A 25,433-nucleotide genomic window follows, 5' to 3' on the forward strand; every position below is an offset into this window, starting at 1 on the left:
TCCAAACTATTAGTCTTCCGACAGTTTGTACGCATATTACAGCGATCAGGTATCTAGCTGGTATCAGACTGAAAAAAATAAATATTGGACTAACCATCGGGTCAACTGTTAAGTCTACAGTGGGTGGGTACATTTACATTAAATTGGTGATGTTTTTTTGTAAAATAAAAACCAAATGAAGAAAATGGCTGAATAAATTTTGTGGGCGAAAACACGAATTTGCAATAACGAGTTTCATAAAATAAAAATATACAAAATAAATTGCGTGGGTGCTAAAATGGGATTTGTTGATACCAATGCTTGATAAAGGATTCGAAATAGACTGAGACTATTTTTAGAAAAGATACAAAGATAAAACATGTTTCATTATTTGTGTTTACTTCAATTCGCGTGGGAGATCCCACGCGAATTGAAGTAAGCATTTATTTTGGTTTACGTTTACTAGCTGTTGCACGCGCGGGTTCACTTTTCTCCCGGGGGGAACTTTTTTCCGTACTAAGATAAAACATAGCCCATATTCAGCATAGATAGTGTAGCTTCCTAAAAGTGAAAGAATTATTAAAATTGATGGTTAGGGAGCATATTCGATTCAAGCAACAAACAATCAAATCTTTCTTCTTTATATTTTAGTATAATACTTGGAAAAGTGCTAAGTTGTTTCTTTTCCACATAGGTTTAAATCCATATCATGTGTGATAGGGTATTTGATTAAAATAGTTTTTGACGATTTAACGCACTTCCCAAATTAACGATTTGTACCTGAGTAACCAAAACCTCAAATTAAAAAATAAAAATCATCTCAAAGCTGAAGAAAAATCCGTATAAAGGGTCGAATTAAATCTAGTATTTATGGTCCTCAGAGACGATAAAAAAGTGTTAAGGCGTTGGGTAGCAGATTATGTCAAACTACAGACTTAGGAGCTATCTTGAAACCCTTAACTTCCCAAAGGAATTAACGGTTCTTTTTATCACTGTTATACTGATACCAATCTTTATTTATTTTCGATTTTTGTAAAGGCTTTTTGAAGGCATTTAAATATTTCTAACATACTGTTTAAAAACATTTACATATATGTCACTAATCTTCGTTATGCTTTCATAGAAAAATAACAAAAAATATTCAAATATTAGGCATCCCATGGAAGCTGCTTTACGTGGTACATAATAGGTTAAATACTAGCCTGTAGCCTCTGCAAGTAAGCTATCTAAAAATTCCAGTAGATCCTGAGATTTCCGCAATTAAGCAAATGAATAAACTCTACATAATATTTTTAAGTAAAGATTCCAACTCAAATATTGTTTTCATCCACATGAAATCCCATCAAAGTACAGTACAAAAGCGGAAAATGCATATTACTTTGTTGACCCTGAACTGTATAATAAGCCACTAATTCGTATTTGGCAGGCCACTTTTTCTGGTCCTTTCGGTACAAATATTAATAATTCAATTGCAACATTAAAGCTTACTAATGGTTGTATTCGATACGGTACGGTATATTTTGGAAGTTATGTGTTACGGTCACGCAAAGCTAACAGCATATTAAGTCATTTCCTCGGCTTTACTTTGGCTAAGTCTAAAGTAAACGCCATATTTTATCACGGCTTGTTTTGAATACTAAAATGTTTGTTACATTTCGTGAGTGGGGTGTGGAAATGTAGTGGATTATGTGGAATTATTGCTTCTAGAAATTGTATGATTAAGAGTACTTGTATACCTATTTCAAATTTTTAACTGCCTGATAGTTTGTTTGAGCTCATCAGAACCAAGATGAATGGTAGCACGCACATAACGTAGATCAGGTCTTCAGTCATCAAACCGACTGAAGACATTGACTGGAATCATAATTTCCTTAAAAAATGGCCAACTATAGGGTCAACTATCGGCTCATTGTTTAGTCTACTTATTTAACCAACTCATTAAATAAATCGCTTATATTCTGAACTCATTTGGGTAACTTCTGATATTAATTCCTCAACTTTATTCCATCGAGTAAAAAAGCCATCAACGTTATTGATAAAAACGCCATTATAGTTAGATTATCACATCTAAAATCGATTACATATACTGTAGATAGATGTATTAATGACCGTGTGTTCAATGCCCGCTTTATTTATGTATGAAGAGGCGTTCATAGGGAACAATAAGGTTTAGGCTACAGTAGGTAGCGATTCGCGAGCTAAACATGCTAAGGTTACAGTATAAGCGAAAATACGTATCTGAAGTCTTCTAGTACACATGCTACATAACGAAGCAGATACGAAACAAACTGGCGGGCAGTCGCCAATAAATAAATAAATAGAAAACCTTTATTAAGTACACATAAACAAAAATGAATGTATAAAACGACTCAATTGGCACAGGAATAAAGATAAATAAATTCGAAAAATTACAATTGTAAAAGTTAACTAAATCTAGACTAACACATAATTTAAGACAAATGTATACCCGAGAAAACCTAACTATTATGTCCTTCTAGCCTAAGGGTCGCAATATTTATAATATGCAATCTGTCGCATCGCCCGGCCATATCGCTCGCTCATCCCATGTTTTGTGACCGCACCCTAACTGATAGATATTATAATGATTGAACGACGTATGGCACATCGTATTGTCGCATTGACAGTTATCATTCATTTAATTTCAATACCCTTGGTAAGCCGTTGACTGGCGCTCAAGTATGGGCGAACTATTGTGATGGACTCATAGAATTTACGTATTTGAGGCTGGTGAAGTCGCAAATATGAATGAATATTAAATCTAGATGATATCTATTGAATTTTGAATGCTCAAATTCAAACGTAGATTACCATAGATCCATCCATTATAAGACTTCGAACCATTTTTCATGCAATGAAAGTCATCACTGAATTTAAAAGTCGACATATTTTCACAATATCTTTAAGTCAACCTAATTTTTTTTATTTCTTATTCTCACAAAAACCCGGTCTTTAAATTAATTAAAATAATTTTCCACAAAAAGAATGGCCAGAATAAAAAATCCTAACTGCAAACATATTTCATCACCAAGAAAAATAAACCATTACTTTATGAAATCACAAACAAGAACTACGACATTACTGTGGTCAGTAAATTTTTCTACGACTGTAAAGTAAGAGTATCTGCAAACTGCAAACTAAAATGTCGGCCGACAGTTGACCCGATGGCTAACAAAGACTTTTTAAAGGAAATTTTGATTCCAATCAAAGTATAAAGTTGGTCTGATACCAGCTGTATACCTGATTTTGTAATGTGCGTACTACCATTCATCTCCATACTGATTTATAAGCCCAAACAAACTATGGGCTGCGGGATTGTTCGAAAGACTTGCCACGGCCTTGGTACATAAGGCCTACGAAGGAAGACGATGGATTTTTAGTCCGTAAAAGTCTGACACTTCCTCACCTCTGCTAACCAACAGCGGGAGGGGTTATTTGATGATTTTTGCCATCGCGGAAAAAAAAAGTTAGATACCAGCTGTATACCTGATTTTTGAGATGTACTACTTACTTATGTGCCCAAATAAACTATCGGTCAACTAAAAGTTTCCAGTGTGTAGAAGCTCTAAAGTAAAACTTGAAAGCTAGAATAAATTTCTTCTTTTATAATATTTTTTGCAGTTTTTTCATTGCATTCATGAGCTTTCAGAACCGCCATACGTTCGCGTGTAACCTACTTAAGTTATTAGTATAACTAACGGTGTCGTGGTGATAATTAGTATAATATTGATCATCGAGGAACGCTTTTAGTTTTAATAGCTGACATGTTGTACCGAGCAGGTTTTGAATGAATGTTTTGGTTCGATGTTTAAAGGACCAGGTTTATTAATCGCACTTTAAATAATACAATGCAGACCATTTTGTAGTCAACGCTTAAGCTTATAAAATAAAATACGAAAAGAAAACTTCCTAATTTTTTTACACGATTTTCTCACGTTAAAACAATATCAAATATATTTTTTTTTGTCCTACGAGTCACACGTCTTGCCAAAAGCACCACCTACAAGCAAACCGGTCCTTCTACCACTAAAGTAAAAAATCTAATCATCTCTGGATACTAAAACAGACAGCAATAGGCTCGTCTAGATAGTCAGAGATTTACTAACGCGTTCATAACCACAGTTATTTCCCCTAGTTAGCGGTTACGACTTCCTCGCGGTTATAAACCGTAAGCCTCCATTACGGAATATACGGAATATAGGTCTTTCCTGTGGCCTATTATGATGAACGACTATGTAGGGGTTATTCCGTAATCTGATATCTAATCGTGAATAGCGAGCGAAGGTAGATTCTTGGATTGGATTAACATTTAATAGGGGCATCTGTCTACCTAGCTGTCTATTCAGGACTCCTAATTGGAGTTTCATGCGATCTTCATCAATAGATGGATTTATGAGGTGGTTTATGGTATATAGCTATATATTCCGGTTGCAGTTGAGACACGCTAGTTTAACACTGAAGTACTTCATAGGTTAATTGTTTATTTTTTTATTTCCTTTTGTTTAGTGGAAAGCTACGTGGGCAGCTCGCTGCCGCTGTGGCGCGTGGACCGGCGGCAGATGGGCGCGTTCCTGTGCATCGCCGCCAACGACGTGCCGCCTGCCGTCAGCAAGCGCATCATACTTAATGTTAACTGTGAGTATATTGTTGTGTAGTGGAGAGCTACGTGGCCAGTGAGCTGCCGCTGTGGCGCGTGGACCGGCGGCAGATGGGCGCGTTCCTGTGCATCGCCGCCAACGACGTGCCGCCTGCCGTCAGCAAGCGCATCATACTTAATGTTAACTGTGAGTATATTGTTGTGTAGTGGAGAGCTACGTGGCCAGTGAGCTGCCGCTGTGGCGCGTGGACCGGCGGCAGATGGGCGCGTTCCTGTGCATCGCCGCCAACGACGTGCCGCCTGCCGTCAGCAAGCGCATCATACTTAATGTTAACTGTGAGTATATTGTTGTGTAGTGGAGAGCTACGTGGCCAGTGAGCTGCCGCTGTGGCGCGTGGACCGGCGGCAGATGGGTGCGTTCCTGTGCATCGCCGCCAACGACGTGCCGCCTGCCGTCAGCAAGCGCATCATACTTAATGTTAACTGTGAGTATATTGTTGTGTAGTGGAGAGCTACGTGGCCAGTGAGCTGTCGCTGTGGCGCGTGGACCGGCGGCAGATGGGCGCGTTCCTGTGCATCGCCGCCAACGACGTGCCGCCTGCCGTCAGCAAGCGCATCATACTTAATGTTAACTGTGAGTATATTGTTGTGTAGTGGAGAGCTACGTGGCCAGTGAGCTGCCGCTGTGGCGCGTGGACCGGCGGCAGATGGGCGCGTTCCTGTGCATCGCCGCCAACGACGTGCCGCCTGCCGTCAGCAAGCGCATCATACTTAATGTTAACTGTGAGTATATTGTTGTGTAGTGGAGAGCTACGTGGCCAGTGAGCTGCCGCTGTGGCGCGTGGACCGGCGGCAGATGGGCGCGTTCCTGTGCATCGCCGCCAACGACGTGCCGCCTGCCGTCAGCAAGCGCATCATACTTAATGTTAACTGTGAGTATATTGTTGTGTAGTGGAGAGCTACGTGGCCAGTGAGCTGCCGCTGTGGCGCGTGGACCGGCGGCAGATGGGCGCGTTCCTGTGCATCGCCGCCAACGACGTGCCGCCTGCCGTCAGCAAGCGCATCATACTTAATGTTAACTGTGAGTATATTGTTGTGTAGTGGAGAGCTACGTGGCCAGTGAGCTGCCGCTGTGGCGCGTGGACCGGCGGCAGATGAGAGAGGGAGTACCTATACACAGGGTTTCCCTCAAAATATACATGATGCATGCATGAGCAAGGTCATTTCCGAACTGGGTCACTGTGTTACGGGAATAATAAGTGTAACCGGTAAGATTCTATTTATTTATTTATTTATATTCTAAGATCTTCAGACCAGAATCTGTTGCGTATTTGCAATTACAGTAAAAAAACGAAAAAATAATTTTGGAGGACATTTTTCACATACGTGGACTATTTCTTGCAAAATAATAGTCGAATCATTGTCGATACCATACTCATAGTAGAATATACAAAATCTATCAACACTATCCCCCAAAAAAACAATACATAAAATTCCCCTATCGGTTTGTTTGTCACTTTGAATAATCTAATCCGTTCGGAGCAGGTCCCGTCACGAATTTGGATGCTATCCAAAATGATACAAGTTCCTCTATACCAGTAACCAGGATACGTGACTTTTCAACGAACAACACTACTGGAATATATGCAAGATCTATCTTTGTTTCCAGTTTTCGTAGCTATTGATTTTCAACTTTGTGTAGATGAGAACAGGACTTATTCTTCTTTGAACTTGGGCTAGTATGGTGGTCAAAAACAATAATAAAATTTATTAAAGTTGGAGGTGATTGATTTTCAACTTTATTTTGACGAGAATAAGACTCATTGTTCTGTAAAGTTTGTTAGGGATTTACTAAAAGTTTTTTTGCTATAATTTAAATCCTGAAAAACGTAGGTATTTACAATCAAAGTGTAAAGTAAAAAGAAGTTTTGACGGCTTAAGATTAACTGCAGTCAACAACGGCTTAGTAAAGTTGTATTAAAATTTCAAACAAGTATAAAACTAGAGATTTTATCATATTCTATGAATTTTAATGAGTTATAATGAAAAGTGAGGGGAGAATTATCTTCTAGTTGCAGACTTTCCACAGTTTTGTATTATTTTGTTTGGGTGGGATGTGGAAGTTAGAAAAGTATCAATTCATAGCTGGAAATAATGTCCTGTGGTTATTTCTAAAATAACATTTAGATATTGACATGGACCTTATATTCCGAAACACAGACAAGACTATGAAAAACATAATTAAAAGTAGAAATCCAGATTGCTTTGGTAGTAATCGTGTCATAAAAGGAAAAAATACACTGTCTTCAAATAAACAAGAAATTAAAACCACATTTGGAACTTATCATCTTTTCTGAACTCGGATAAAACGCACTTAAAACGTACGATATATCACGTCGCGTACCAGGAAATCATAACATAGAAGATCGTCTCTCAATATATCTCTGGACTTCTAAGTCCTTTGGCACAAATGTCTTGATGCGAGCAGATGTTACGCCAATAAAGTGCTCGTTCTTCGCTCATAAGAAAGATCTGATTGTCAAAACGTGTCTCCTTGGTCGCTCTCATTGTCTATAAGAAAATGAAACGTTTTTGTTCCATTTTGTCTAGTAAATGGAATATTAAGTTTTAGTTAATGTTCTTGGAGAATTATTTTGTATAAGTATAAGAACTTTGGGACAGGTTATTGACCTATTTAGTATCCCCAAGTTGTTCGTATATCATAGCAAGAAAGTTGCAATAATGGGATGGTTACCAATTTGGAGTAAACATCACCTTTTTGGTTCTCTTTCTGGCAGGTAAGTTCGTACCAAAGGAAACTAAAAATATAATATGGAAACGAAATAGTGACTTTGGGGCGATAGGATTTAAAGCGAGATGGGTAATCCTTACTTGAGAAGCAAGTCCTAAATCGGAGATCACCTCAATGGTTTTATTTAGTATGTCTATTTCAAAATTCTATATCATAATCATCACCTTTGTCCACAGTTGCACCTACAGTAAAAGTACCCAACCAGTTGTTGGGAGCGCCGCTGGGCACCGACGTTAAGCTAAAATGTTACGTGGAGGCCCATCCCAACACCATCAACTATTGGATCAAGAATAGAGGAGAGATGTTGCTTGATGGGTAAGAATACCTCCTAAGATATTTAAGGGTGCTTTAAAACCAAAGCAGCCAATGCGTTTCGTCATCTGCCTAGCCTTTTCCCAACTATGTTGGGGTCAGCCTCCAGTTAACCGTATGCAGCTGAGTTACATTGCTTTACGATTGTGACTGACTATCTAGCCAAAAAGAATTTTCATTTGAAAATCAAAGAATTTTCTATGACCGAAAAAATTTTTATGCTAGCCTAAAAACTACGTAACAGTATGTACTGTGTACATTGTTTCTATATTCTAAAACATGCACGCATATTTCTCACTTTATTTACCTACACATGTACCAATACATTTCACATTATTTATTTATTCCTACATTGTATTTGCTTTCAATCAATACATAGGAATCACAAACATTTATTCAATTATTTGCTTCGATTGGTAACGGGAAGCGTTTTATTGGTTCGAACCGTGGTTCGAATATATTGTAAACCAAATTATACAATGTTCTGTCTTTGTCATACCTCATACGATTGATAGAGATACAATGATTTTTAAATTGTGTTTACCGGTAATTGCATTCAGTGAGAAATGGTGCAAGCCGGCCTTAACTTTATAAAAGTGGCTATGAATAAACGTGAACATTATTTATAAGAGAGTTTGTTGTAAAACATAAAATTGTTCATACCTACCGATTATGTTAGTTGCAATTATATATTTTTTTGAAATCGTTCTTTTAGTAGATAGTTAAATAAATGAAGGAAACGAAACAGTGGACCAAGTATTTTAACTTAATTTAAAAAAAAATACTTACTACAAAGATAAAAATAGACCTAAAATAACGTTCTTACCAAATAATGAATCCACATCTCATAAGTAAATCGCTTTGAAGTTGTTAATATTTGATTGTTATTTCTCTTTGATAAATTCACCCGAGGGAATGTTAACATAACCCACAAACATAGGAATACATTTATTGTACATACATCAATATTCATAATGTTTCAGTACAATATACATATATAGCATAGCAATATTGTACAATGTACAGCTGAAGTTTGTTTGAACAGGAAACTCAGGAACTTCTGGACTTATTTGAAAAATTATATCAGTATTACATAGCCCAGTTATACCGTTACCCGCTTGTCGGCCACGGTGACTGTTCTCATATAAGAAGGTCAGTCAGCTGCACAGGACATATGATAGTGCACATATATTTGCGCAGACACGAATGCACTCCTAATATAATTTCTTCAGTCTCATATCCTTATGGGTGGGAAAATGAAGACACAGCAGCGTTAGGAGACGAACTAGACAACATCCTATTTATGTGAGCTATGGGCTACTTTTTATCCCTGTGCGCGGAATCGTTCTGCGTATATAACTGCAGACAGTTTAACATGGGTACATAAGATTTACAAAAGTAAGGGTGAGTACATACAATTTCTTTGTTACAGGCCAAAATACACAATAACAGAAGAAAAGGTCTCCTATCAGGTGACGATGTGGCTGACCATCAGACAGTTCTCTAGAAGTGACATCGGTACTTACAACTGTGTGAGCACCAACTCGCTCGGCAAGAGTGAGGGCACGCTCAGGCTTTATGGTAAGTTTATCTATGCTTCTGTGTATCTGTACCCATATTGTAAGTTCAACCATCCTTCTATTTATGAATCTGTTCCGATTACACGGGAAACTACTGAAATAATTAAAAAGGAGTTTGGTTCGTGAAAGAACTAGACTACTTTTTTATTCGGCTCCAAAATCGAGGGTGCCAACCAACGTAACAAAAAATGATGTTATTAATAGACCCTAAATATTAGATTGAAATTGAGCATACGTACCTCATTTTAATTTCTAGGTTTTGGTATCGATATTAAAATAATTATTTTGTTCGCAGAAATAAAACTGAATTCATATTCAGAAGATTTTGGAAATCAGATCAGCGTTGCTGGTGGTAAGTTATTTAAAAAACAATAATTATTACACTTGCTGCCAAAAAAAACATCACTTATATTAAGTACAGTCAGCAATAAAACTAGATACATACAATGATGATGATGTCCTCCTAGCCGATTATCGGCTACGGCGACTGTTCTCATTTAAGGAGATCAGCCAATTGCGCAGGACATATTATAGTGCACAAGCATTTGCGCAGATACAGGTGCACTCCCTATTCCTTCACTCTCATAACCCGATGGGACGGCAAATCCGACACGACCGGAGAGAGATCAGGCGCAGGACCGACATTTACGTGCTCTCCGATGCACGGGTGTATCAATCACCAAATTCCAGGCTCCGGGCTGCTTTGTGAAAGTCTTCTAAAACCCACAAAGCGATTTCGGCCCGACTCGGGAATCGAACCCGAGACCTCGTGCTCAGCAGCCGCACTTGCGACAGCTAGACCAACGAGGCATACAATAACAAATTACAAAATACCTGAAACTAAAATCTCAAATGCAAAAGCCTTGTTCAGCCATTTTCTAGTTCTCTTTTGGCCAAGTTATTTTATTCCGTGGTCGTGACAGTTACTTAATGGAAGATTAGATTATAGTATTCTGCTGCGATTTTATTGTGTTCATAGACTTTTGTTGCTGAGCGTACCTAAAAAACGTGGTTTCACACTCTCAAGAACATCCCCACATTTTTCCAACAATCTCCTTAAGAAACGAAAATTGCAATAAAACACCTAAGCGTCCATACCCAGCATAAAACATCTCGAACAAATTTTGAAGCCGCTTTTAAAATTTTCCAATGAAAAAGTTTCGATATTGAAAAGCGGACTATTCACAGTGCTTTGAATAGAAGTTATTCATCTTTGAAACATCGTTTTTAAGGAGTATTCGTGAAATAAATTGCGACACTAATGTTGGCGCCTAATTTTCGTCTTATTTACACTTGAAGAGACACAGCGCCCTCTGGCGTCTTTTGAAAGTTCTTTGAGACTGTGTTTATAGTTTATGGAGCTGATTTTGTTTGTTTACTTGATGGCAGTTTCAATGTTTTTTTCTTTTATATCAATTTTAAGTTGTAAATTGCATTAAGTGTATGAAATTTTCAAAAAGTTTCGTCTTTTCATGAATGTTATTTAGCGTGATAATTTTTATGCAACTAAGTGTAAAGAAGGTCATAGTCTCTGAAACCGTGTAAATATTTATACTTAACAACCTGCAACACCATTAAAATTAAAATAAAACATCACCGTCCCAAAATTTTGTCCGAAATTCCATTTTCTATGAATGTCAAACAAAATTCGTGTCTACATTGAAAATAATATTTTCGTACCAAACAACTCCATGGAAATGTTACAACCTATGTCATTCTGTAAACATTTTTGTTTCCTTTACTTTAGAGCTCCCTCACACTTCAAACTTTTAGTCGGCCGATAGTTTGTAAAACAGTATGAAGATAAATGGTAGTACGCATATTACAAAGATCATTTATTGAACCGGTATTAGAACGACTGAAAACATTAACTGAATACAAGTCTCTTAAAAAAAAATTGCCCAATAGCGCGTCAACTGTCGGTCAACTATTTAGTCTGTAGTATGTCTATCTCTTAATATTCCATGACATGCAACACAAATAAAACAGTGTAGAATCCAAAAGTGAATTTGATATCATGTTTTTGCGGAATAGAAACGCTGGCTCGGATTACATGACAGACAGTGTATTGTCACATGACAAGTTGAAATGAAAGCCGATCTTTGCGAGTTTATTTGAATACATGACGAATGATAGTTAAATAAATATGTTTTTTTTTGTGTGGTATGGAAAATTTTGTTAAATAAAAGGTTTTCATTGTTAGGGGCTGCAAATTGAGAATGCGTTGCTTTGTTATTAAATCCTACGTAAAAACATACCATCTATCAATTACAGAAAACTACCTATTAATAGAGTATTTATGTTTGGTATCTTTGAAAAGAGTAACCATGGAGTTTCTTGCCCATTCTTCTCCATGATAAGCTACTTTTGGAATGGGCAACTAGAATCAAACCTATGTATAATTTTTGACGTTCATAAGTGCTTCTAAAGGCCTAAATGAAATAAATGATTTGACTTTGACTTTGATCAGGTGTAAAATACTGCGTACTGTTTTTCATCCTTATGTCTATTTGTCAGTCAATTTCTCAACAACTAAATCCTTTATTAATGTTTTTAATAACTTCTTTTAAAACTATTACTTTATCACCACAGGTCTGACAGAAGCAGCAAAAGGTGGTTGCCAACCAGTCCACCAGAGGGCAGTGCTATCGCTAATACTATGTTACGTTACCCTGCTATACTTGTTTACGTAGTTATAATTATTCTGTACATAATTGTTAGGAGGTGTGTGGTGTGACGTAAATTGTGACATACATTATTTAATTTAAAAACGATATGATATTTTAGTATGTTTTTTGTTAAGTTATTTACCATGTAAAGTATATAGAGTGCCAACAAATAATACATTTTAAATATTTTTTGCTTTCCAGGTCATGTACGTTTATATAATATTATCGTCTCGCATCTACTTGTCACAGAAATAACATATTTTTTCTCGTTTTCTTGTTATTTCTACTAGTGTTGGAGTGTGTGTTTTTTCAATAAAGGTTTTCTGAAACATCGAAAAAACTGAAATTTTCCATGAACAAATCAAAACAGAAATAAAGAAATATAACCGTTTCGTGGTTTTTCCAGGTATTCCATAACTGAACAATTTTTATTGTGAGTAAACTACTGGGAATAACAATCACTGTAACCCTTTTATCTTCAGCTATTTTTTTCATACTATTTGTCAGAAATAAAAATGGTGTTTTTCAACAGAATTCAAAATGTTGGCTTCAGTTACGTAGAAATACCTTTTTTTTCTTTTTGCTCCCACTCATATATTAACACATTGCAAATCTTTAGTCGGCCGATAGTTTGTTTGGGCTCATAAATTAATATGAAGATGAATATTAATAGTAATAGTAAGTACATAACAACCATCAGCTACTTGGCCGGAATCAAACCGACTAAAAACTTCTTTCTTTACAAAATACTTTTTCCTATCATTAGGCCAACTGTCGGCCAATTGACCTATAGTCAGTCTACAGTATGCGGGTAGGCTAAGTATACCTAGAATTTTGACCTTAAATTCGTTTCACTTCAAGTAATAAATCTATGAATAATAATCACATGTATGGTTAAGTAAATTCTAAAAATATAACCATCTACATTTTCGTCCATCCAAAAATGTCCAATTTACGTCACACCACACCGTCTCACGCTTAAAAATTAAAAACGAGGAAACGTAATTCAATTACTTTGTTTCAATTCTTGTAAATATTGTCTTAAGGTATATCTTTAAATGTAATGTAAAGACAACGATAAAAATAATTGTGAGATTAGAACGTGTATTCGCTTAGAAAACCAGCCAAATTGAAATATTGTTTACGTATAAAAATAAAATGTAAACTCATCGCTCGATTATAAGACTGTTTACAACAAATAAAAAGGATGGAAAAAATCTTTCTTGTTTTATTATTTTTTTACTCCTTTTTGTGTTAAAAATAGCTACAAAGTGGTAAGTGGTTTACCTGCTACTTATGGGTTGAAACAGGTAATACCCAAATCTTAACTTTTCTTGCAATGGATATTTTTCTTTCCCATACTTCGCAAATGGCAAACACCTGTCTATATAAACGATCGTAAGTATTTCTAAATCATATATTCTACATGATATCCTGTGGTAAGAAGTCACCATTTTAACCGACTTCAAAAAAGAGTTTTTTCAGTTTGACTGAATTGTCTCAAGTTTGTCTGTACCGACTTAGACGCAGTCTTCAGCATAGTATTTGTCAGATATAGGAGAAGATTAAAGCCATATTATTGAAGTCGCTTTAACTTTTTCGTAAAAAGGTTTTTTTTCAATTCAGAGTCTCTAAAATACCTGAACCACTCAACACCACAAATAAACAATAGCCAAATCAATTTACTACCCCTGTATATGAAGCTAAGTACTACTCTTCTAGTCAGCTTGACATAAGTCTAGTGTTCCGCATTGCGCTACAGACACAACTTTATACCACTACTGTACCTTTTCTGCACTGTACATGGACAGACTTTATTGCTCCAGTGTTCAACTGTAAGGTGTTTTTGAAGACTTAAGTATAGTTGGTAAGTTTATTTAATCGTATTTTTATTTTGGAAAAATATGTTAAGTTTATGATGCGGTAATATGGTAGGTCAAATAATTTATTTTAGTTGGTTTCTGGGAATATTCCAATTATGAAAACAATGTGGTTTTCGCATGGAGAAATTAAAGCAATTATCTTGTTTCATTATAGGCTACTACTTCAACCTGTACCTATTTTTATTTTATCTACTGCAAAAAGTATTTCTTGTTTATGATATTTATCAGCTGAACATATCAATATCAATATGGGTAAGTATAACGTTCATATGCGAAGAAAAAAATACTTCTAAACTTGATATCATCACGTAGCAACCATATTCGATTAAGTAGGTACCTACTCTGTAATTCTTCTTTTCACATTCCATTTATTCTTACCAACAAGTTAGATACAAAGAAAAGTCTAAAAACAGGGAAAAAGGCTTTGAAACGAAAGCTCCGTCATTAAAGCACATAAAATGTGAAACGCGAAGAACACACGTTATATTATATTTCTGCACGAAACATTCGAATACTTTACAATTCCTGAACGTTAAGGAAATACTAAGTATTGCTGTTTTTTTGTATGAAGAACAATTCTTGCCTGCTTTGGTGTGCTGCTAAGGTGTTAAAGTTAATTAAACCTTTATGTACTAATATAACAAATGTGTAGGTGGTATATTATACTTAGTCTACTACAGTCTGAAAAGCTTTTTACTAGGTCGCAGAAAGTAGTTCTTCCTGAATGTAGCTAAACCTACGGGGAACGGTTAGTAATAAATACTTAGTATTATATGTTTTATAGAATGGAAAAGTGGACATTAAATTAAAGTGGATTAAACAAAGGTTAAAAACCTACTTAAGAAACATTCTATGTTTTAGCACTTGAGAGTTTCCAACCATGACCTAATTGCCTCTACCATACTAGACCATAATTTTTAATAAAACGACAATAGAAACATCACATTTACTCACAGTTTCATATTTTCGTAAATAATGCAAAAAATAACAATTTCACAGCACGGCCGAGTCCAGTGACGGTGGCGACGCAAAGCGAAGAAAACGCAATTTATTTGATAAAATATTCAGTTGCACAGTTTTGTTTCTAGCTCCTACGCTGTAAAACTATGCAGCTGGGACAAGTTTCTTGCGTTACTGTGTTTGTATTAGATACTTTTGTTGCAGCGGGTTAGGAGATTCAGGCAGGATAAAGCGAAAATGTGCCTAATGCGATTGGCATTACGTTCATTTTCATTTACAAAGCTATATTTCAGGTTCAGTAAGCATGTTATCCGAGTGTTAATTAATATTTTCAATATTAGATTTCTAATTACTTTTTCTATCGATAGAAAATACAGTTCCAAGACTCTATTCAAAAATTCTGTTACCTAGTCATTTTTGACTATAAAAAAAACACTTGGCAAAAACTTACCACAAAATTAAATAGCAAAAAGCTATGCAAGAGTGATGATTTTGAAAATGATATTTTTCAAAACAAAAATCAGCCACAAAGGTATAATATTTTCAATAAAATCACAAGCAAAATGTGACCACCCCTTATAAAACAGCCAAACAGCCACGCCAGAGTAAAGGGTGTGTCTAATGTGTTGGCGTGACACAAGCGGACACAATTTATACAATATTCAAGCTTTACCAGCAAATGTTTTGACCTTTCCACTATTGATGGGGTTTTGTGAGCAATTTATACATGCAATGTTGTACAATTTAGAGTCATTTACTTAATAATGTTTTTGTTTAATTTAAATTATCAGATATTACATGCAAAAAATCCTACGTTAAATATTTGTATTAATATAGGTAACGCATAAGCTATAAGATTTATTTTGATGTAACTTGGCTGTAATGTAGCTTATATGTCAGTATAATATATAGACTACTTTTTATACGGATGCAGAAAGCATCGAAAAGCGGGTGGAAAGGCTGGCAGAATCTAGTGTTTAAGTTAAGGAGACAAAATATATATACATATGTATGTACCTGTAACTTATGTCAAAGTAGTAGTGACCTCTTCAAATAAGGTAAGTAGAACACCACCAATCCGCAGACATACCTGCAAACAACGAGCAGATTCAATATAAAGCCAGAATATTGATCTACTGAGCACTTCAAAAAACATTATAATAAAGTAAGTATGCTTCTTAATGAATTACAAGCGTTGGTTTGAAAAAGCGTTAACATTAAGTCTCTCCCACGGCCATCATGACATGGACTAACCACGGAGAACAAAATTGCTAGCGGAGGTGTCACATCAGAAAATCGCCTAAGAAAGTAGCGGTCCAAAATGCAGGTGAGCGGGAGACGAGAAAAGTTATCTACTGTTTTCGTTCTTACACGCCTTATTTGGACCCGACCATTTTTTGTAATACCAAAAATCGTTGACAGGTGTCTCAAAGAATTCAAACGAATCGCTTGTTCACTCGTAACTGATCCTTTTGGTCATGCCCACTGTACAAATTTGACCTAGAAGAAGGCGTCTGACCTATCTGCATTATCCCATCTCCGCTATCTTTCCTTACTCTGTGGGACTAACCAATTGACAGAACAATAAAATCCTACACGTGGACGAATGTGCTAAAATTATCTGCGACTATTATTGTATAGGAAGGATTTTTATTAACACGAACCCCGTTTATTTGTCCCGTAAATATTGGATGTACAGTCAACTTCAGGTCAGTGGTAACAGTTTTATAGGAAAATCGTACTTATTACTATTGAGTTAAGGTGCATGACAGTTACCACTGATGTGCGGTCTACCGTACTCTAAATAGAGTAAATAAAGAAAATAAAAACGTTTTTATTTTTTAATACAGCAGGATTTTTAGAGAGTATGTTTTAGACTTCAATCCAGGTGATTCGGTTGTTTAAAGCATTAAATCAGACTTGGCATGTCATTTGTGACGTAGTATGTAACTACTTATTTTTCTATGTGTGTAACCTATATATCTCATTGTATTAATCGTAATAATTATAAATCTTGCATCATACCTTGTGATGTTTCAATCAATCTGACATCCGTCCTTTTATGGCGACCCTGCCACTAAACAGGGCTTGAACACCCGAGTAGTAACTATACAGTAATCTTTGCCCGAGTACTAAAACGCTACTTATTTTCAAGAAACAAATAAAAAAAGGATTGCACTTACGTCAATTTATGCAACAGAAATATGTACATTAAAATAGTAGGTACTTTAAACGACCTTTCAGTAGTTTGAAATTTAACTTTACTATATGGAGAGCAACTAATCCTTCATTCAACCAAATTGACATTAGCATAAACCCTGATAAACCCAACACCCAAATCACTGACGCTAACACTAAATCAATTACAAAATAAACAGCAATAAATAAAAATAATGCCAGTCAGTATCAAATGCGGCGTCGTTACCGTAAATCAGTGTGACACACATCGATTCGCGAAGCATTCCCTACGGCGGCAATGAAATATGGCCGCGGTATCTGCCGCATTATGCTCGTTCTGATTAATATCTGATTATTGTGTGAACTATGTTTAACACTATTCAATTATGAGGTGATGAAAAGAAATAGGTTTTGGTATCTGTGGAGATCTAAGGGGGAGGCCTAAGTTCACCAGTGGACGTCTTATGGCTGAGATGATGGATGATGATGATCCAGTTCTTACAGAAAAATATAGAAGACAAAAAGAGTCCAGAAAAAATGACTGTAACTAACATCTCTGGCTTCGACTACCGGCTTTAATGATATGTTTAAAACATTAGCTTGGTTGAATGATGATTGAATCCTGTATGGAAGTCTGTTAACAAACTACGTACAGAGGTCGGTAGATGCAAGGACAACCTATCTAGGTTCTAAACTGATGACAAAAGATGCGGGTACGGTGTCGCACCACAAACAATGCGACACCTTCTGTGTTGCCCAAAATGCTTCAACACTTGCACATTGAAAGGCCTACATGTCGTTATTGATACTGAAGTGTGCTTAGTGAAATACTTTTACACACTAAGACCTTCTTCTTTACCTAAATACTGAAATGGTTTGTGCCATCCACAATAATAAATCAAAGCATATAGCACAATCACTCAATTTCTTCATACATTCGTTACATTACATTCAGTAATCTAGATCGCTAATTGTTTGGAACAGCCCTGAGGCGCCATCAATCTTGTGTCGGCCATGACAGATGGCATTGAACGCGAGATATCATTACGGCAAGATGCTTATTACTTTCAGCTATAAGGAATTTATCATAATACTTATCTGTTTCAAAGTTAAGTCATTAATTTTGGTTATATCATCAAGGGGGAGCTTGAATCGTCAAATAGCTGAAAACGTGGCGAAAAAATTGTAAGGACCGTTTGAATTCAAGGCAACAAAATAATCAAGCATTCGTTGGTAGATTTTTAATTCAAAGATTTTGAAAATGATCGAGCATTTCCTTCAACTTTCGAAATGACTTAAAATAAAAAGTCGACTTAAAATAAACACTTAAAGAACTGGCGAGAAACTTTTAAAAACTCGTCCTTTCAAACTTCCACTATCCTTTATCTTTCGTTATATTTTTTTCAACAAAAATGACTAGTGTAAACCAAGGAGCCGCGACAGCCACTTATCTGCAAGATTTATAATAATATCATGACAGTAAGGAATTCTCGTCTCCACTAACAAAGACAGGAAAAAATCGCCCGAAGAATGGCAGAGTTTTTGTGAAAAAAAGTGTTTTATTCGTCTTTTTGTTTGGAACAACGAAGGGGGTTCGCTGTTTTGTAAAATGGATAGTGAGCTCATTTACATGACGATATTTTTCATTCAGACTTAAACCTAAGTCTACATCTACCATAAAAATATAACTAATGCCATATCTTCGTCAAAAACCATGTCGCTTTTCGACTTCAAAAATAAATGAAGATTACGACTTACTAAAAAAAATCGAATAGAAACCCATTATCCCTGTATTCAGAAAAGTATTGAATCCTGTCAAAACCACACGAAAATTCCGAGAAAACCTACAACAAATAGCAAATGGCTCGCTAAAAATGTTTCTGTCAAAAATATATCCTTTTATAGAAAAGAACGTTAAACCTGGATGAAATTTCTCTAGTGTAGGAACTCTCTGAACTATTTTGTGCGTGTTTGGGTAGATACAATAGGCAGTTACAAGAAACCATGTAGGCAAGAAAGCTTAGTAAAATTAAAGTAAAATTATGGGGATAGGTACATAATGTTTTCATTTGGTTGAAGTATTTTTTCAACCATACAAGATTAAGTATTTCATTTCACAATACCAGCTCATTATAACTATTTTTAACTATAAAACGTTTTCAGGAAATAATTTCCATCTGAAAATAAATTCTGAAATTGCATCTATAATCCCGATTTCACAAAGAGTAATTTCATTTATTACTCGAATTCGGTTATACATGAGGAAATAATCTTCTTAATAAAATACTCTATAAATTAATTCTTCTTATTTAATTTACAACCATTTTGTTGAATATAATTTACACAATAATATATTTTTAAACGTGTTTGGAACTACATTGGAACTACAACTAAACATCATCGCATAGTGTATAGAAAATTTGTCGTTTAAAGGTACAGATAATATTTTATTGTAATTGTATGATCTATATTTAATTAAAATGTGAATCTGTCCTGCCTAAATTTGTCATATCATGAAAATATTGTATATACTAAACCTAATAACCCGTTTATCGAAATTATGCGCATGCTCAGTATTTTCAAACTATACTAAGCATTACATTAAAATTAAATATACTAAGGAAATCGGACCCTCAAGACACAGGCTGTAGCCTAGTTTGAGGGTCATTGCCAAACAATTATTGTAAGTTTTTTGATGAATATTTTTTTTTTAATTTTGAATTTTGAAATCGTTACACTAACATCTATCACCACCTCATCATCCTCCGAGCCTTTTTCCCAACTATGTTGGGGTCGGCTTCCAGTCTAACAGGATGCAGCTGAGTACCAGTGCTTTACAAGGAGCAAATGCCCTATCTGACCCCCTCAACCCAGTTACTGTGGCAACCCAACACCCCTCAGTTAGTTCAGTTCAGTTACAGCCTTTTTATCGTCCCACTGCTGGGCACAGGCCTCCTCTCACACGGAGAAGGATTGAGCATTAATCACCACGCTTGCTCAATGCGGGTTGGTGATTTCAGACTATATAGTCCAGGTTTCCTCAAGATGTTTTCCGTCACCTTTTTATCAGCCATTGGTGTCTAAGATATACTTAGAAAGTACATACAAACTTAGAAAAGTTGCATTGGTACTTGCCTGACCTGGATTCGAACCCGCGCCCTCATTCTCGAGAGGTTGGTTCTTTGCCCACTAGGCCACCACGACTATCCCCTCAGTTAGACCACCACATAAACTGAAATAAAATATATCCTCACCTTTACAGAGAAGTGTCACATCGTCTAGAATATATGGAATAAACGATAAACATTGTGTTTCTTGAGAAATATTATTGAAACAGGACAGGATGTTTCAAAAGATATTGAATTTTTCTGTTGCCGTGAATGAAATGAAATTATTTGTATAGAAGTATATTACTTTGAAATGGTTTTTCTGTGGTCTAATTGTCTGTTATATCTAGGGTTTGAGTGTTCATTTTATGTGTGTGCAATTACTCTAATTAATATTATTAGTTTGATGCTGTGTTAAGCGAAAGTTTCTAAGCATATTTTGTTGTTTCACGCAATAGCTACTGAACAAATTTTGTTAACACTTGGCAATAATTTATCCTTATCAAATAACTTGTTACTTTTTTTACCGGCTATGGTAAATAGTTCACCCAGGCAGGTGGAGCCGAAAGCAGCTAGAAAATACCATAAGAATCAACAGGAAAGTGTGAAACGATTAAGTCTTTAGAATATTTGGTTCTTGATAACTGGTCCTTTGATTGCAAAATGATCACTCTATCATCCAACAACCGTCATACAAAACCACCACCATAATTCAAGAAGAACTACATCTTTCTTAACCTTCTAAAATAGCAAGCATGACAAAGTTATGTAAAACAAAAGCCCAACTTCAAGGGGAGTATTCCTAGCGCAGTGTAATAGCATTCTCCATGACAGATTGTATAGAAAATGTCAAACATTAGCTTTACATTCCGTAATTTCGAACGCCATATTGCACGGAAAGTGCATTTTATCATACTGTAGCTTTTTGAACGGATTTGTCGTCTAGTTTTGTTGGGTGGTCTAAGTTATGGACTTTTAGAGTTTTTTAGTAATCTGTCTGTTGATTAGCTTGATAGAAATAGGATTTGGCAGTACTTGAATTACTACACTTTTTAACTTATTCGAATTAGTCAAAATTCAGTCTTCAGTAAGCAAAATAACAGATAGATCTGGTCTGGATCTGGAATCAGCAATTAGACGATTTTTGATCACCGAAATTTCAGAACCTATATGTATATTTTAGACCGAAAAACAACGCTGTGGCGGTACAAGTTTATTTGTTATAATACCATTTTTTTAACATCTCTTTACACACAATCATAATCCCTTCAACCGCTCGTCGCTCCTAACTTGAATCACCGCTAAACCCGTCAGCGCCAAGCGCGGCTTAAATAATAACTTCCCTCCAGCTCGCTCTTAGAGGAAATAGTGGCCCATACTTGTATGGGATTACCTAAATCGGGGATTTGACCTTTACGGGATTATTTCTGAAGGACGCTGAACAAATCATTCGGTTCTTCATCATGGGATTTCGTGTATAATTATGTTATGGGTGTTACTTATGGGGAAGTTGATTGATTTTGGTGGTAATGTTGTTTTGTTTATTTCGGGGTGTTCGTAATGTCGTTAAAGATTATGGGAATAGTATGAGGTATGTCAGCTCTGTAATTAATTTGAAAAAAGAACTAAATAATCGTCATCTTTCAAAGGTAATTTTGGTGATAATATTTATGTAATGAAGCTCCAATGTGCAATTAAATTAACAGTTTTGCTAGCTTAAAATATAGTCAGGAATTAAAATTGATATGAAACAATCAATGGATATATTCGGGACTGAAAAATGTATTTTCCTTTAGCAATTATGAAAAACAAGCATTCTCTTCGACGTTTAAAGAGTACTTTAAAATAATACATTTTTAACACAAGAAATGATACAATAAAAAAATACAATAATACAGGAAATGATTCGATAACTTTAATTGGCCAATTATAAAGGTATCAATCAACTTCGAAACCAATCAATTAATATAGTTTTTATATAGGTAATTTCCATATTTTAATGTATATATAACTATGTAGGTAATATCGTTAGTAATATATAGGTACGTAATGTTTATGCTCCTAGATAAATAGGCTATTAACAGACGAATACTTACATAGATGAAAACATAAACACACAACTTTATAATATACATAGGTATAGAAAGTGTATTGCTGTTACTTTACCTTTACACTTGCTGTTTTCCATAGTTCACATTCCACGGAGATTATAATATTTTATTTTGATATGGGAACCAAAATAGAATATATCCTATGCTTCCGGAGGACAGGGTAGTTCCCAACAGTGACATAATAGGAATCGGTTCAGTACTTTTGGAGCACACAAACAAGCACAAAAATTATTAAAAAATATTTAGTAATCAATTAAAGCTGTAATATCTAATTATAAAAACAGAATAACAACGACAGTACATTCAATAAACTTGTATTATTATTGTTGTACTCTTCAACTGCTGTAGACAGTACACACGAGCGGAGCATGATCGATGGGTTTCGTTATGGGTGGTGTGCACGTAGCCTTACAGGTAAGACAAAGGAAGCATGCAACTCTACTCCATTAGTGATAGCACGGGAGCCGGGATGAGTAAAATATTTTTTTAAAGAAAAAATGTTCTATGAAAAAATAGTTCTTGTTGAAAATAAATATTAATAACTCAAGTTATTGGAGTAAACGAAACAACCACATTTTATACCAAAATATGAATGAAAAAAAAGGTTTTTTTTTTCAAAAAATATACGTCAAAAGATTTTTAGTTTATAACTTTAGAAATAAACACTTTATGACTATGAGTCTTGGAAACAAAATTCCTAACAAACTTGATTCAACTTAATTGTGATATATTAAACTAATAGCAATTACAGCTTAAAAACTTCAAAGGAGTTTATAATCAATCCTTTAAAAAGCTTCTAAATAATCTCAAACAGGTCCTAAACTAAAGCTAAGTCTAGGCTTAATTAATGATCTTAAGACATAATTAATCCTAATAAAAATTTAGACTGAAACCAAAGAGCATGTACTTAGGCTTCAATCAGTAATTAGTTAATTTTCAATCAGAATTCTGATATAAAACTTCAAAGATTTTAATTTACTAATAGAAAGTTGATTAGTTTGATTGACGAAATAAAATTTTATTATAGAATAGTTCACGTTTTAATTTTATATTGATGTATGTCAATATTAACTTGCCATTTAAGTTGTTCTTTTAAATATTCTGTAGACATATTTAAATGTGCTTAGCATTAATAATTTTACTTTGAGTTTAAAATATCAAAAGAGCCATACTCAATAAGATTAAATTTGAATTTAAAAAATGTTAACCACTACTTAGTCTCATTATCATTTTATTATCTTTTAGTAATAGTAAAAAATAAATAGCTAATTAAAAATAAACCGGCCAAGTGCGAGTCGGACTCGCGCACCGAGGGTTCCGTACAAATCCTGTATAGATAAAAAGTGAGTCTCGCGCCAACCGTTCAGTTGAGAACAATCATAGTTATGATTATTTTGTGAGACCAAAATAGTTAATATTTTTTATTTTATAATATAACTAAAATAGTAGGCCAGTACCTTGTAAAAGTTATTTTATTAAAGTTATTTATATACTACATTTTGTAGTCATCATTCAGAAATCTGATTGAAAATAGCTAATTAAGGTCATTGGAAACCCTGAGAAATCGAGGGCAACTCTTGAATATTGTAGGCACGCATCGAGTCAAAACGAGACATGTGAATGTATTTTTGAGGGTACTGGTAAACAGTGAAGGTTTTTAGCTGATTTGATAATGGAGACTACAGAGAGTCGAGGGAACTCCTGAACGGTATGTTGCAACTACCACGTGTTTGGGCTTATTTTATTCGTATTGGCGAAGACTTTCCACATAGATAAGTTTGACTGCCATTGTGGGATCGATAGCAAAGATCAGATATAGTTATGGGAACTCCTTTACAATTTATAACGTAACCTTGTGTTGGAGCTTATTTCATTTTAGGTGGTGAGAATTCAGTACTAATGGGATCTTTTATTTTTGAGGGATTAATCACCTAACGAGCCCCAGTTTCAGGTTTTTTTCGAAACTGCCTGACGACTTGTAACTGTCGAATTGTAACAACGACTGCTAGAGTGTAGGATTCGGGGCTGCTGGCTTTACGTTTCTAGAGCCTTGACAAAAGTGGAATTCTGTCCTTTTCTTTGTTTTATAAAGTCGGCTTTATTTTATTTTGTAGCATTTTACAAACAAATCCAACTTCAAACATATAAAAAAGCAACAAGAAAACAAAAGCAAGAAAGAAATTAAAAAGATGATAGGTGCATCGGTCTAGAAGTCGGTGTCTAGAGAATGCATCTATATTTATTTAACCACCGAGATCTAGACCGATGCATATAAACAATTTTCTTGTTGTTTTTAGAAGTGTTTTTTTTTTTTTGTAAAAAGTTTTTATTTTTAACGTTTGTGAAAAGTTCTCGTCAATACGAATAATATAAGCCCAAACACGACGTTACTAAAACATACCGTTGAGGAGTTCTCTCGACTTTCTCACGTCTCCATCATCAGGTAAGCTCTAAACCTTCACTGTTTGATAGTATCACCAGACATACATCTGAGAATCAAGTTTTAATCCTATGCATGCCTACAATTTCTGATAGTTGCCCTCGATTTCTCAGGATTTCCATCATCAAATCCTGACCTGATGACAATGGAAATAAACGGCGAGTATACTCTTTTACTACAAAGAAATGTTTTCTCAAATCCGTCAAACTTGGTCGTTTAAATTCCCCATTGAAATGAGGAAAATATTTGATTTGATTTGATAATATTTTAATATTTTATGTAACTTCAAATTTATCATTTTCGCAATTTTTCCTTTATCTGTACTATATAACGGTGCTTCTTGCCGAATTTCAAGATTCTGAGTTCACGGAAAGTACCTTGTAGGTTTTGATTCCCTAGCGTGTGACGGAAATTCGTCTAAGGTGTCGGTATAACTACTGTATCTTTTGATCGCGTTAACTTAGAAGTTTGATTTTTTCACTGCCTAAAGGAACAATAGACCTATGTATTTGGTATAAATTTCAATTTGATACCTTTATTCGTTTGTGAGAAATAAGGTAGTAAGTTTCATTTTATTAAAATATTTTTTTTACATTATATAACTAAAAAAATGAGATTTTCGTAATTTTTCCTATATTTGCATTATATGACAATGCTTCATGCCAAATTTCAAGACTCTGAGTTTACGGGAAGTATCCTGTAGGTTTTGATTCCTTTGCGAGTGTCGAAAATTTGTTGAAAATATCGACATAATCGGCTGTATCTTTTGATTGGCTTGGCTTAGAAG

At 35.1% G+C, this 25,433-nt stretch overlaps 1 protein-coding gene across 1 annotated transcript in view; it reads left to right on the top strand.

The window, feature by feature from the left end:
- Window positions 1-12,092, top strand: part of LOC110384322 (limbic system-associated membrane protein) — a 51,613-nt gene extending 39,521 nt beyond the window's left edge. The window contains exons 6-10 of the mRNA XM_064038990.1: window positions 4,504-4,632; window positions 7,583-7,721; window positions 9,151-9,299; window positions 9,594-9,650; window positions 11,891-12,092. Of these exons, the coding sequence (XP_063895060.1) occupies window positions 4,504-4,632; window positions 7,583-7,721; window positions 9,151-9,299; window positions 9,594-9,650; window positions 11,891-11,991 (575 nt within the window). The 3' untranslated portion in view covers window positions 11,992-12,092. The remainder of the gene's footprint in view (window positions 1-4,503; window positions 4,633-7,582; window positions 7,722-9,150; window positions 9,300-9,593; window positions 9,651-11,890) is intronic.
- The last annotated feature ends 13,341 nt before the right edge of the window (window positions 12,093-25,433 follow it).

The sequence above is a fragment of the Helicoverpa armigera genome, chromosome 17, assembly GCF_030705265.1.
Source record: "Helicoverpa armigera isolate CAAS_96S chromosome 17, ASM3070526v1, whole genome shotgun sequence".
Lineage (NCBI taxonomy): Eukaryota > Metazoa > Arthropoda > Insecta > Lepidoptera > Noctuidae > Helicoverpa > Helicoverpa armigera.